This window comes from Nothoprocta perdicaria, unplaced genomic scaffold, assembly GCF_003342845.1.
Source record: "Nothoprocta perdicaria isolate Ctin4 unplaced genomic scaffold, notPer1 scaffold_111, whole genome shotgun sequence".
NCBI lineage: Eukaryota > Metazoa > Chordata > Aves > Tinamiformes > Tinamidae > Nothoprocta > Nothoprocta perdicaria.
The window spans coordinates 1,577,174-1,592,716 of record NW_020454217.1 but is presented as its reverse complement, the minus strand read 5'-3'; the positions used below and the strand labels follow the sequence as shown (position 1 = coordinate 1,592,716).

The 15,543-nt window shown below is 35.2% G+C and overlaps 1 protein-coding gene across 1 annotated transcript in view; it reads right to left on the bottom strand.

Moving 5' to 3' along the window:
• Positions 1–15,543, bottom strand: part of MYOF (myoferlin) — a 62,297-nt gene that overhangs the window by 26,143 nt on the left and 20,611 nt on the right. The window contains exons 7-22 of the mRNA XM_026051218.1: positions 15,259–15,387; positions 14,757–14,819; positions 14,603–14,653; positions 13,231–13,261; positions 12,643–12,758; positions 11,644–11,770; positions 10,333–10,436; positions 9,402–9,470; positions 9,236–9,279; positions 8,300–8,382; positions 6,143–6,181; positions 4,034–4,158; positions 3,479–3,595; positions 2,961–3,138; positions 2,035–2,159; positions 1,395–1,501 (exon numbers count right to left, since the gene is read on the bottom strand). Coding sequence (XP_025907003.1) covers positions 1,395–1,501; positions 2,035–2,159; positions 2,961–3,138; positions 3,479–3,595; positions 4,034–4,158; positions 6,143–6,181; positions 8,300–8,382; positions 9,236–9,279; positions 9,402–9,470; positions 10,333–10,436; positions 11,644–11,770; positions 12,643–12,758; positions 13,231–13,261; positions 14,603–14,653; positions 14,757–14,819; positions 15,259–15,387 — 1,508 coding nt within the window. The remainder of the gene's footprint in view (positions 1–1,394; positions 1,502–2,034; positions 2,160–2,960; positions 3,139–3,478; positions 3,596–4,033; positions 4,159–6,142; positions 6,182–8,299; positions 8,383–9,235; positions 9,280–9,401; positions 9,471–10,332; positions 10,437–11,643; positions 11,771–12,642; positions 12,759–13,230; positions 13,262–14,602; positions 14,654–14,756; positions 14,820–15,258; positions 15,388–15,543) is intronic.

Below are 15,543 nucleotides of genomic sequence, written 5' to 3'. Positions count from 1 at the left end.
TTTAACAGAGTTCCTTAACAAGATACTGGAAAAAAAATTCAAACATTTTCCAGAGGCACTGCCAAGTTTGAAAACCCTCCTCTTCCCTCCTTCCCCCCATCACAATCCACATCCTGTGGAATGGGCAACAATTCTGACTTTGTTTCCAACAGCTCAGAACTTGCAAAAACTTAACATTGTCTGTTGCACTACTGTTCTACTGACCTGAATGTACCCAGGGCAGCAGAAGGTTGACAGGTTTTAAGCCTCCCAAATGCCTAGCCATTTAAAATTGTACATAGCAAGGAAAATCATTTGGCAAATTCAACATAAAGAATGACAAACGTTTCATGTTTTTTCTGAAAAGGGCATAGACAGCATTACATCCTATGGGAGATATTCATACAAGTGGTGTAAAAGGCCTACAACAAGAGGAAGCTAATCTGGTTGATACAGCTAAGTGCTACTGCTCTGTAACTGTTAAGTGATAAAATACTTAAGAAAACAATAGAACAAATGGGGGAAAAAAAAAGGAAAAAGGAAAATCCCAGCTCAGATGTGTGTCAAAGGACAGGGCGATACAACTGACACAAAGTTCCTACAGTATCTAGATGGTTCCATGTGACAATTTACACTTCACATTTTGCTGTCGTAACATAGGACGGGTTTTTTTTGTTTATTTTTCTTTCTACTGTAAGAAGAAAGGCAGCCACAGATATATTAAGTTGCCAGTTTATATTTTGACATAAATTATCTACCATTTGTTGTGTGTACACTTTCCTACTAGCTCTAAAATTTGATAAAATTGTTCTCCCTTTTTATGTTTTACTATTTCTTCTAATGGATAGTAACAATTCACTCTTGTTTTTCCCTTGTCCTTCCTTCTTCCTGTGTTGTTTCATCACCCATTTCTTTAATAATTTGCAAGCTTCTCCCACACCTCAATCTCTCCTGTCTATTAAAGCCTCATTTGCCCCCCTCTCCTGTTTCTTCTTCTCTATTCAGATTTTTTTCTGCTTCAGTATCCCACGTGCTGACTCCTACTGCCTTCTCTGAACACTTCCATGCAGACAGATATACTGACTAAAGGGTCACCAAAAAACAAAAAACAAAAAACCCAGAACTCTAATTTTCAAAACAATTCTATCTTGAGTTGGTTTTTTTTTCCCCAAGAGAGATGATGTTTCTTTGCTGCTGATGACTAAAATAAGGCAGAATTATACAGCTAGACATGACTTCATGGTAACTTCCCTGCTGTCCTATTGCTTTGAGAGACCTGGAGTTCTACTTCTCAGATACAATCAAAGGAAGTGAGTTATACAGTTCTTAGAATTTGTTTTCTGGCTTAGTTAAGGTAACAAGTAGGCCTACAATAAGGTAAGAGATTAAAAAAAAAAGGGGGGGGGCGTTATTACCTTATGTCTTCTGTAAGTTCATCAATCAGCTTCAACCACATCTCAGCTAATCGGTTTTCAGAAAGTTTGGCCTGCATTCCTGATTTTAAGGTGGCTATGTTGTATTGCTGAAAAATTAAAAATAAAAAGATTTGTACTTCTAAACTTTCACTGTGGCACTGCGGTAAGTACAAGTTTTAAGATTTTATTTAATTTTTAAAATATGTGTACATATGCCTACATATATATATACACACACACATACAAAAAACAAACAAAAAAACAAAGGCACACCCCAACGCTCCGATGTTCATACTTGACTCCTATTTAATAGGATTCCGCCTGCCTGTGTTCAGTAACCCAGGATGCTGCACCAAAATTCCAAGTCAGACACATGGCTACAGACTTGACAAGCCCCTGGCCAACACTGAGGCCTCCTCCTGGGGGAGCTCCCCGCAAGTTCTGCGCTTTGCCAGAACACACACCTCTGATTAGCAGTGCCATTTCTCACGCTGCTCTGTGTTTATACTGAGCAGAACCAAAGCAAACATCAGAATCTAGTTCCAGTATTTGTTCAACTGTCAGTTTCAATTACACCTCTAAATAAATAAATAAATGATTATATAAGTAAGACAAACAAAAGAAGGTCTAGGCAGGTTACCAGTCTCTCAGCCATGTTCAAGATGATGTTCACAGGGTCTAGTCTATGGCTTATGTCCTCCCAAAAGGAAGTCAGTGTTACAACTGGTTTTGTGTTCGCCCATGGCAAGTAGTAATAACAGTTACCTGGTGGGAAACATTCCTGAGATTAGAGCTAGAATTCACAGCAGGAATACACATTGTATACTGAGCAAGTAGGTATATTTACTGCATTTTCATACAATAGTTCATGAAAAAGACATAGATAGCCCCAAATTATCAAAGGATTTGTATTCTTCAGGCCCTGCAGAGGGCAAACTTTTACCTCAAAAATCCTACAGTATATTCTTTAAAGTTATGTATTAACATTTTAATCATTCTCTTAAATTATACGTTGATATCTTCAGCACATTTATATAAGCATTTCTGCAAAATAAAATATTCCAGAATAAAAGCAGATTACTTATTTAATAGGCAGAAAAAAAAAACCCTTTTTCTGCACTTAGTTTGCAATTAATAAAGTAAAATTTTAGGAAAGATAGATTTTCCCATGATCTAGTCAGTTTATTTTCCTCTAGGTTGCCAAACTCTTTGTAAATGTTTTTTTTAAAATCAGAATGTTCAAAGAGTATTTTTTAATTTTAAGCCCTTGCTTTAACATACCTGTAAAATACTGTGTTTTTTATGCTTGTCACTCTTCCTGTGAATAATCAACAGGCCTCAGTAAATTCTATGCAATTTGCTTTAATAATCTCAGAAAGTCTCGACAGCGTGAATTACACAAATATATAACTGCATCAACAGTTTTCAAGAGCTGCACATTATTTTCTGTTTTATTTTCAGTCATTTCTGGGGAGCTAGTTGGCATGCTAAAGCTACAGGGTAAATATTCTGCACTTCCAAAGGAGTGCTTTACATGAACTCAGCCCATAATGGCAGTATCCTTACCGTCAAACACCGCACGACTGTACTGGGTGGTTGATGCCAAGGGCTTGCAGGTGGTGTCGAACTTGTTGCCATAGTTACCGATGCTCACTTCAAACTGGATGGGCTCCCCTGTGTCTTGCAACATGGTAGCGGAGTGAAACACCGCGGCCAGGCTGAACTTGCGCCTGCGCTGGTATTTCTACAACAAAAACCTTTTTTGTTTATTTAAATACTTATAATATAGTACAATTATAGATAAGAGTTGTAATTTCTCAATGGAAATAATTCTGATTGCTGAGTGATGCAGGCAAAAATGATAATATGTCTATAATAAATTATTGTATCTGATAATATGAAAGTATCTAAAATTAATATGTCATGCTGTCAGAGTATGACATTTTTGCAGGCACACCATCAAAAACTAGACTTTTTAATTGTCAGATTCAATTACTCTGATTTAGTTGGTCATTTCATTCTCCAAAATCTACCACATCAAGCCCATCTCCATTGCTGACAGCGACAGTAACACAGGGCTTTACCTCTACAACTAGCACGTCATCACTAGGAATCATCTCTAACTTCTTATTAGCAGGCTTGCTGTCAAGTACTGTAGAGAGTTCAACCAGAATTCTCCCTCTATATGCAACTCCTTCTCCCTGAAACACAGTGACACATTCAGTCAAATTTAATAACCTTTCTTCTGAATGACATCCTCCTTTTTTCAGCAGCACATGTTTCTGACTCCACTGAAGTCTTCTCAAAACTTCTATGGAAGCATGTATCAACAGATTTCAACATATGGTGAAACATATTTATGGAGCATATTTCAAAAACAGAAAAAGGAAAATTGCTGTACAAACCAGAAGTAAAAAAATATATATATTTTTAAGAAAAAAGGGAAATAGGAAGGACAAATATATGCAAAGATGCAAATGAAAATGCTATGACATTTTCTTATTAATCATAAATTATAATTCAAAAAGCTATACCCTAACTAGATTAGTATAAAACAAATAAATAGAAAAAAATGAATTATTGATTAAAAATAATTTGGTTCAATCTTTTTATCAAAGTAATGAAAAGAGAATACTGACCTTTCCGAAGTTTAATTCATCATACGGATCTGGGAATCCAGTGTATTCTCTTGGACTTCCATAAAAGTTTAGGTAACACGGTCCAAATGTTGGTAAAAAGCCTACTTCTGTGTCCCCTGTGCTTGCTAACAGGAAAACATCCCCATGAGAAACTTTGTTAATTAGCATTCAGAGTCAGAAAAGCAATGAATATCACTAGCAGATAATATCTAATGTTTATTCTACTGGTTTTAAATAAAAGGTAAGAACACCTTAGTCTGTGGGTATACCATGTGAATGAATAAGTAATTATACCACTGACTATATTTGTTCCAAGTTTTTGTTGTAAAACACTTACTATATATATACACTACTTCAGACAGAAAACAAGAAAAAAAAACAAAACAACAACAAAAAAACCCAGAACTTTTATTTTTACTTAACAAGTAAAATTTTACAATTTGCCAATGGCTTAACAAGTCTAACTAAAAAAAGAATATGAAAAAAATAGCAATTTTGTCTGTTTTAATATCTGAGCTAGGAAGTTACATCAAGCCTGCTGCTGCTTAAGGTATGTTGCAAATTCATCTAAAGGAGATGCCAATGAACATGACTAAAAAGAAACAGCTTTTTTTTAGAGTTAATTAAAACCTAGAATTGACGGTAAGATATTTGTCCTTTTATTAACAATCATACATGCTCTAACAGGATGCCAAGACTATTGTTTGATAAATATTGTGAGTGGTACAGAGAGATATAGAACAAGGTAAGCAACAAAAAAGACACACACAAAAAAGAAACCCCTGCATAATTGTGAGCCAACAGAAAAGATTCCGAATCCTTTTTCTTGCTGTGCCCCAGCTTTCACCTTTGATTAAATCATCCTGGTGCAAAACACATCAGTATCAGGTTCTGCACCTCACATTTATTTAGGACAATTTGCATAACAGAGAAGGACGTATCTACCACAGAAAAGAATGGTTGAGACTGGAAAGGAAAAATACATGTGTAAGGCTTGTATGACTTTGCCAAAGTAACTACTTTGGCACAGTGATACGTATAGGTTAAAAAAAAAAGTATCCCGTATCTTGATGTAATTTCCTGTCAAAACAAGTAAAACTGTTTCAGCTTTATGGAATATGCAGTTTTCTATCTTGTGTTTTCATCTTTTCTTATTTTTTTAAATTGGAATTGGAACCTGATCAGTATTTGAATCAAAACACATTCAGACTTCAGACTGAATGGGATAACATCCACTTTTTTTTTTTTTTTTTTTAATACTAATACTGAACAATTATTACATCTGAATTACTGAAGAATTATTACATCTAAATACAGGTTAGACTGAACATACCGATCTGTATGTTTAATATGTTTGCTGACAGAAATTAAATGCCCTCCCAAAGTTCACATTTAAAGAAGCCTGCTCATATTTAAATTGCTAATATTTAAAATTCCATTGTTTATTTTTAAAAAAACACATTGCTGTGTATTCAGTAATTCAGCATATTGCTGGAAGCGATTCTGAGAAAGTATCTCAGCCTTTAACTTGGTATTACTTTACTGTGAAAGAAAGATAGCAAACATAATATTTGGGTGGATGAATCAGTTTAAACTTCAAACATAATTATTTCTCACTACATAGATGTTTACCATAGGAACTATCAAAAGCAGATTTCAACCCTCATGATTTATAAAAAGCCATTTCTCCAGTTCTTAACAGCATCGGTTTTCATTATTCAGAATTTATTTATACAACTAGTTAAGCGTAAGCAAGACAGCCACTACTTGTTTTAGTTGGTTATTTACTTCTACAGAGCTCTGCAGCAGCACACACACGATCAGGACCTCACAGCTAAGCTAAAAACTGCAAGCCACTGTTAGAGCATTTATATCTGAAGCAACTGCATGCTCAACGCTAAAACACAGCCTTAAGCACCAAACAGAAATATTTTCAAACCAGTGCCAAAACTGTTAAATAAGTGGGTCGCGTTTAATACTCTTTAATCATAAAGGTGCGGTTTTTGGGGCTCCTTTTTTTAAAATATTTTTTAAGATACTGGGTTTTGTTGGACAATTTTTCTGTTTGGGCAATGGAAAGCAAAATCAGTAACAAATCAAGATGTAAACCTTCATATGATGAAGCCCCAGTTCCCGAAGATGAAAATTCTACATTATGAAAAGAGAAGAGGTTACATGATGAGAAATAACAGCATCTTAAAAACAAATACATCAAAGAGCAATTTGTTTTAGAAATAAAAATGCAAGCCTGAAAAATATATGAAGTTCACATGGTGATTTTGCTTTGCAATTAAAATAGGCCAGTAATTACTCTTGAGCTTGATCGAGAAAGGACACTGTTTTGATGTTGCTGTTTCAACTTCTTTTTACAGTCCTCCATTCAAAATAAAATTTCAATTTTCAAATTAACTCTTTTAAAATCTTTAGAACATTTAAAAAAAAAAAAAAACACTACACTTTACTTCTTTCCTTCCCAGTTCTTTAGAAGCTACAATAAGCTTCAGAGCCTGGCATTGACCTCAAGTTAAAGAGGTCTGTGATCGTAAGTACTGTCCACTGACAGTATTTCAGTGGTGATTAAACTCAGGGTAAGGATCATCTCAGCTACCGTGAGCCGGGGTTTGAGGTGCAAATGTGCTGTGATTCAGGGGCAAGTAGGTCACATGCTTATGGGTAGTTAGGTCACACACAAGGATTTCCCCACCACAGAACTCCCTAAGAGATTAGCCCTTCTGTCTTTTATTCCCCATTATCTTTTTCTGTAACCCTTGTTTTTGCCTCTGCTTGCACAAGAGGGTTATATGAAAGAATGTTTGCCAAAAGTCTTAGTTTCAAGGAGCAGTCCTTGTGAGAGGCCTGGGTTATAAGCTGTAAGTTTACATTGCTTGACTGAAACTGCCTGAGGAGAACATAAATACTTGCTCAGGCCATTGCAGGACTGAAGCCAATGTAACTTTGTTCTTAAACTCCCGATATAACTACCAGCTTACAAACAAATTAATCCATTCTCAGACAACAATATGTAATAATAAAAATTTCATAAACCCCAAAATAAAGAGAAAAATATTTAAAATTCCTATTATAGAAACAGTTTTCCTCAAGCTAATGTAAGTAGTGAAATGCTAAGCACGCTTGAGTATGTTCTGCTATGGTTCTTTATGGGCGCTTGACAGGCCATACAATGGTCATAAAAAAATAAAGCGTAATTTTTTTGGCAAAGTAACACTGGATCCATGGCATTGAGCTGATTCGGTTATGAGACCTAGCTATAAAAATGAGATTGATTTTTCACGTAGATCACAAATTGTAAAGAAAAACGTTCACAATATTATAACATAATTATAGGCAGTACGAAATTGATCTTAATTGTTGTAACATTAGAAGAAAAATGCATTTTATGACATTGTAAAGAAAAGTTTTATTACAAAGACACTTACTGATAGGGACAATAGCTAGACTAACTAAATTTGTTTTCTTGCAGTTAAAATCAGATCAGCTCTTTAGTTACTCCTTAAAAATATAATTTGTTAAAATGATCAAAATAAGTGTTACCTGGAGCTCTTGTACAATGACATGTAATGATCATTTCTTGTAAGCTACTGATCTAAGCAGTGATTGATTCAAGTTTCCCCTGCATCTGAAAGCTGTTGAGTTGGATAGAGGAAATGCCATTTTTTCACAAGCACGTGCAGAGAGCACATGTGGGAATGGCTCTCTACGGTTCCTGCAGGCTGCCTTGCTTTTAAGTTCACTGCCTTGCTTTTAGGTTCACTCCTCAGAGGAAGAACAGGTGCACCCATAAGGTGGCAAAATAAGTCTTAGCTATTAGTGCTCCAAGATGTTTTGATTATGCAAGTGGCCTCCAAATAACTCTAAATTAATGTCTAAGAATCTTAATAAATTTACACATCTTTCTCATAATACTCTGAAAGTTCTCTGCATTTTGGAAAGAAGTGACTTAGAAATTTAACTGATTAACTTTTAAAACACATAACAATATTTTCAATTAGCTACCGGTAATCAAAGTGATGCAAGTAATTAAAGGGATATCTGTGATAATGTAATTTAAATGTCAGGATTGCAATACTGTGAGACTTCTGAAAATATAGTATGTGTTCTGTGGGCATCACTTTGGAAACGCTGGAAATGATCTCTTTGCCAAAGAACTAAGGAACTACAGCAAGACATATATATCTTAGGAACACCGATCCTTTCTATTTCTAACAACACACTAAGCACTAAGTTACATACTGCTGAGTAAGTTACCTTCAACTTCTCCTCCAGAAGAAGCAATTCTAGAGAGACTTAAATATGTTGTTCCTACTACATCATTTTTTGTAAGACGATCCCTGCAAAAGAAGAAAGATTATTTTAAAATAGAAAGCTGACCCTCTTACACAGAAGCAAGATGCAAATGATTGCCAACACTCTAAGAGAGTCTGTATTTTCATATTTTATATTACTTGGATTGTTTTCAATCAATACACAGATGATGATGTCTGGTTACAAAAGTCACTTGTACCTTAAGGAAGTCACCTCGAAGTACCTGAAGTACTGAAAAATGCATGTAAAAAGTAGGTAGAATTTCACTCTCCAACCTAAAAGCTCTTCTGAAGAGCATCAGATGCATCATTCTCGAGATGCAATCAGGAACATGCAATGCAGAACTGTGTGATCCATTCTGCCTTCTCCCCAATACAATGCCTGAGAGGTACAATCAAACCTACAGAACCTTTGGACTATGAGTATTTGGATCATATAAAACAGATTTTTGGACTTAGATACTGAAAAGTTCCCAACATTACATTAATTTGGAAGTCACTCTTCATGAGATGTAGGAGATGTCATTCAAGTTTTATTTGAAAATACAGAAAGGGCATTCAAATATATTCTTAAATACTAATACATTAGTGGGTACAAGACTAAGAAAGCAAACTGACAAATACAAATGTTAGGAACATCATTCTACATTAAATAGCTTTATTCCTCAATGCTAGCTGCACATTAACAACACTCCCATGTTACACTAATCAGGCCTCTTGTAAAGAAACCATATCTACGGAAGGGCGATTAACTTAAACACTTGCTTAAATACTCTCATGGATCGAGACTAAGAATGCCAGTAATGATTGCAGAACTAGACTTTACTCCACTTAATGTAACATTATCTTGTATAAGCGCTTTCATCAAAAGCCAACTCACCAATCAACAACTGCTATCTTTATTTTCTCACACATCGAGGGAAACTGGAAAAAAACAATGAAAATAAAATGACTGATTACTTATTTTGCTTCTGTAATGTTAATGCCTGCATTCCAAAAGGATAGCATTTTTTCTTTTTAATAAAAATGAGAAAAAAAAATCTGACCTTGATTTGAAGACAAATAATTTGATTCCACTCTGGATTAGCATTTTTCTCAATTATATTTGTGCAAACCTTAAAAGAAAAAAGAAAATAAAAAAGAAAGAGAAACCCATTACATAGCATGTCAAACAGACAAGAAAAAGCAAGTTTAGTATAAGTTAGGATAATACTGCTAAACTGATCTGCACAGGCTACAACAATGACTACTAGAAAAGGATTATAAACCAGTGTCTAAACCTAAGATTGAAATTACCTTACGCGAAAAAAGAAACTTTCTGTTTCCACTAGCTACAAATAAGGAGCTTTCATACTAGCAGCAAGAGATCTCTTGCATCACAACAGAGAAAGAAGAAAATGGAATAACTTCATTCCAGGTTACTGCAGGCAGATTTTAGAGAGGATGTTAGAGTGGATGAAGGATGTCCTCTATGGGAGAGTCTCTGTTCTTTATTGATAATGTACACTGGGGAACCCTTAGGCCAAAAAGCAGCAGTCACCTGTATATACAGCATAATAAGAGACTGATTATTTTCTTATTAAAGAAAACAGAATGGCCAGCTATGCATGTAAGATATGCAGCTGGAGTTATGCTCATATTTGGCATTACTCTGAAGAATGTATTAGTCATAAATGTACAAACACTGTCCATCCGTGCAGAAAGGTCTGTACCATTAGTTACATAAAGAAATCAGGAACAACTGGTAGGTAAGCAACCTGGCACACAATTTCCAGTCTTTCATCACAGGTTTCTTTTACCAGTCTGTAGTCCAAGCTTTACAGCTGTTCTGCTGCACATTATACTTTGTTCTCGTCTTATTCAAGGAGCTGTAACGCTAATACTTTTATATTTCTGTAATTTCTGCAAGCTTGAAAATGAATTCTTTTTTCAGATACTTGGTCAGAAAGCAAAAGTTTCAGACATTTACTAAATTACCTTTTTCCCAGCAAAAGAAACTTCCACAAATGGATCCACCAGGTTTTTCTTGTCTGCTTCTCCTCCAAATATTTCCTTGACAGTCTGTGCAAAAGCATCATCCACTGAAGTGAAGTTACAAAACAGATATTAATGGTTATGCCATTTTCCCTCCCAACCTAAACACGCCCTAGCAATCCCACTGAAATCAACCACTTTAATCTGAACAAAGTTCTAAACAGTGAACATCTGCTGGTGACAATGGAAAATTTAGACTTCAGCGCAAATTAAAGAATACAAATGCTTGTAACATCATAAGGAATATTGACACAATCCTGAACTTAGAGGAAAGTTTTTAACTGCAAGACAGTATCTGAAAGACTGCAAACAAGTACCAGCAGAGATGGCCATTTGTAACCACAGATACATGTAAGAAACCATGGTGAAAAGGAATAGAAAGACACATATATTCTGCGAGCAGAAAATACACACAGTGTGTAACAAAACAATTGCTTTTTGTCTTAGTAATATGAGGCTAGCATAAGAGAAAACTCATCAAATTAAAGTCAAAGAGCTTACAACCTCCCCTGCCCACTAGGGCTGTTTGCTTTAAACCTGTAGTGTACAACTTAGAAGTCCCCAAGCTGGGTACAGCCGCCTAGGATACAGTCAGCTCCTGCCCACCACACTTCACGAACAGGCTGCAGGCTATACAATCTGCTTGGCCAACGCAGTAGCCTCCCGTCCAGTTTTTAGCAGTTCTGCGGCCTTTCCCACATCATAAGTGGTTGTGCCTACAAAGAACTACTGGATTGCTGAAAGGGAATGGCCAGGTGCAGGCTGCCCTCAGCATTACTATTTATCTGCTAGTGTCTAAACGGCATTGCAGAAGAGGGCTGCTTGGAACCAGCTGGGTGACAGGGATGCATGTGTGCACTAAATACCTGAGCTACACGGTGAGAGCCTGAAGTACATTTGCAGACCAACTCTACTTGAATGTGAATTATAGGCATGCAAGTTCTGTGACTAGAAAAGGGCTAATGAAGAGCTCTTCATGGCTACTAGAAGCTACATGGCCCACACAGCAAGAAAAGATGAACATCACTAATCTGACTGATGGGTAACATTAAATTATGCATTACAACAGTTAAGCAGTCTCACTACCAAAGGACTTGAAATGGACTGCTTAAACTGTCACAGAATTACAGCATTACAATGCTAAGCACACATTGATGCAAGATATTTTATACTCAAAGAATGTTTCTGAATAGCTAGCACAGATATTTCTAGTGGCAATCAAATTCAGTAATCAAAGTATTAAGAGCCATGTACTTTGAGGGATATCCTCAGCTCTGTAGATTTTAAGGAGGAAAGTGACCCATCGAAGTGTAATTCCAGCTGGCAGTAACAGATTGCTTTCCACATCATCACTTTCGTTATCTCTTTCTCTTTTTTCAACCTGTTGGACGATACACGGGTATGTAAAAGAAAGGCAGAGTAACATATAAAATTAAGGTAATTAGTTAAACTAGTGCCTGCAATACCTTTCATCTAGAAGATTGTCACTTTCGTTGTGAAGGAGATTTTATCATATTATAAAACCATAAAAATAATTCTAACTAAATTATTTTATTTATATTTCATCTCTTAAGCAGTTAATTACAGAAGCCTATTTTAATCACACTTAAAAATCATGATCTATAATGATTTTGTCACTCACAATAGTAATTTGATGCAATTTCCCTATCCAACTCAAGATAAGTATTGCAGTAAGGCGTATTAGTGCAAACAGAAAACACCTACTGATCTGATACATTTACCAGAACTTACTGTTTCCTCCTTTAAAAATAAATAGGAAAAAGAAGAAAAAAATCACCACTAACAACCATAAATATCTCTTTACTTTCAAGAATCATGAGCTTTCTTTTTCAGTTTATCTACATCAGACAGTAGTTAAGAGATTTCCAAGCTAATCCTGGAACAAGTATCAGTATACATTACCCAGCTTGATTAACTATGCTAAAGAGAATTATGTATTAGCTTGCATGCAGCACCAGGCTAACACGTCTCTATTTTTTTCAAGAACCGAAGAAGCATCTATATGTGGTAGATCAGCACACATAGAGCTGGTCCAGAGGTTGTCTATTGTGCAAGACAAGCCACAACCCATAGCTTTTGGGTTAGACACTCAGTGCCTTGAAATCACTTCTAAAGCTTGCGTTACTTTCACATGCTGCTCAAAGAATGATTTTTACAGTATTATTAAATGTCAGGGAGGTACATTAATAATTACCCAGGAAAAACTGAATAAAAAATAAAAATCCAACTTACTGGTGGTTCATCTCCAGTTCCCAGAACAAACATGCTGACTTTCATATAGCCTTTCGATCCTGAATTTGTATCTTCAGGATCACTCAGCAGAAGCCATTTTCTCATGACTGCATGGCCTAAAATGAAATAAACAAAAACATCAATTGTAATATCCATTATAAAAAGGAAGAAGCCACAAAATCATAGCCAATGTTCCAAAGAAAACCTTAAAACAAATTATTTTATTAATTTTTCCTGACTGAGGTCTTGACAGGTCATTCAAAGCAAGAAATTTAGCAGTATTAAAACATTAATTTTACCGATTCAGTGACAGAGCTATCAAACATTTTTGCATTATTTCCCATATTAAGTTTTTTCTTTGTAAAGTCTTTCATACCCAACCCAATATCCAAATTTTAAGTGCTTGTACTTCATCTGGGAAGGACTGGAAGAAGTTACATACTCACAGACCTTTATAATGAATATTTGAAGCAGCAACCTCAACTAGCTTTCAATTTAACTTTCTTTTTCAACTTTAGAAATTGTACTAAAAATGTTTCACTCCAAGTTTTAAGCCAGGAAATGAGTTCTGAAGTATCTGTTACTTACCAGGCTCGTCATAAATGTAGCCAATGTCAATCTGAAATAAAAATGAAAATGAAAAAATACCCCTGAAAGGATAGCAAAACAGAAAAATACTTCATGAACACAGACTTACTATATTACTGAAGACTTGCTATATAAGCTTACTGCTTTTTGGATTCCATGTGTCCCTCATTGTTTTATGTTCACACAGGCTTTTCATATATCTTTTGTTCCTATTTCCTGCATAACATCTCATTCTTGAGTTGCAGAAATTAAACCTTTTAAAAAATATCTGGTTTTTCTTTTATAAAGATGCTCCAGGATTTTTTCTCCAGTTGTGTCAAACCCAGACAAGATTGCAAATACACTCCTACTAGATTAACTCCACCAGACTTCACACGTTAAGGAAGATAAATATGTTTGCTCACAGCAGTTGGGCAAGTGTTCCCTGCAGATAAAGGCTGAAAGGGTCATTCTCAAGACAGAATTACTTTGGGGGTTTTCACCTGGAAAACCACTGCAGGTTTGGCTGCAGGAATGGAAAACCACTGACATGCTACCCCTGCCTGTCCTGCCTAGCGGATGATCAATCCTCCCCAGAGAAATGCAATGCAACATTCCCCAGTTCACTAGAAGTTGATAGATAATAAGAAAAAAGAGATTTGTTTCTGCAAAGAGCAGAAACAACTAGATTTGTGGTAGGAAGTTTCATATACAGAAGAGCTCCTGCCCACATATTCATTATTTTGTGAAAAACAGGTCCAGAGGCCACTCAGAATTTACACAGTAAACAGTAAGCAAACACAAAATACAGCCAACACTGATATTGAGAATGATAGGGCATTCCAGAAACCATTCCATTTGTCATGTGAATGTTCTGCCTGTATTTCTTTAGGTATAAATACGTTAAATAGGCAGGTGCTTACCTCTCAATATTGACAAATATAAATATATCATGACAATATTATTGTTATAATCTGAACTATAAAAATTACTTTAGCTCATAGACTTCTCCATAATCTTTTTTATCTAATGAACTTCTGACCAAAGGAACACTTTCCCATACCGTTTGTGACTATATCTTCATTCTACCATACATGTCACTGTTATGTCTAATAGCAGCCTAAAAAAAAAGGCTTTTTAAGTGCTGCCTCATATCATAAAATACCCTGCTACCTTTCACATAAGAAATTTTACTGTTTGGCTTTTCTTGGATCAAAGTTATATATAAAACAGATTTCCCTTAACAATAACTTCCCACTGAAATAAGGAATTGCTAGTATTTCAAATAAACTATGATTATACTAAAGCAGTACTTTAAATATTGAAAACAATTTAAAAAATTTCTTTCATTTTCTTTATGTTAGACAAGATATGAAAGTTGGTTCACACCTACCTTAAATTCTCCCATTAGACAGTCTGCTCGTAGAGAATAAGAGTCATACACCTAGAACGAAAGAACACAAATGTTCCTAAACTTCATAGTAAAATGGTCAGACAATGTAACAGGCATTCAGCAATTTTTTTAATATGCATTGATTTTTTCTTACCCGAATGCTAACTGTTTCATCAAACAACTCTAAAGGAGTCATGTGGACATTGTAGAAAAATATCTGTTAAGGTAAAAACAAAGAATGTCTCAAAAGGACAAACTCAAATTCAGAATAACAAACTCAAACTCAATCTTCCACTAGAAAAAAAAAATCGGAAAACATTATCTTAAAAGGGTTGTGAGGCATACCTGCTATAATACTTTTAGTCTCTCTCCTTGCTGAAAGCTGTATATGACAATCTTATTTGATGTTTAACACATCTTACTTGATGTTTAACTTCCCCCTAGTTTTATCAGCAGACGCTGCCAGCCATTTGGGCAGTAGGGAAGTTGATTTTAGTGATGTGAATATATATTAAAAGGGATTCAATTGGGAAATGTGTATAAACTAGAATTAGCCTTTAACTGTTGGCAAAATTTTATTCATTAACCATAATGACAGCTGTATTAGTCTATTTTACATTTGAGAGTATTAAAATAGTAACTACTTTTACACTTACTTCATCAAAATATGGGTTGTTCCCCCTTTTAATTCTTGTTCTGTGTGTCTGACCACAAATATGAACTTTCACTACTGGTTTTATGTTATTTCCAGGTAATTGTCGGCCTTCAATGACCCTAACACGAATCTGGAAAAGACAAACAACAACAACAACAATAACAACAAAAAACCCACAAACACTTGTGTTAACAACCTACGTGTTGTATCATCATTTTTACTTGAATTTTACAATCAGCAAATTTTAGCTTGTTTTTAATCACTTATTTCTACAGATACTGTAGTT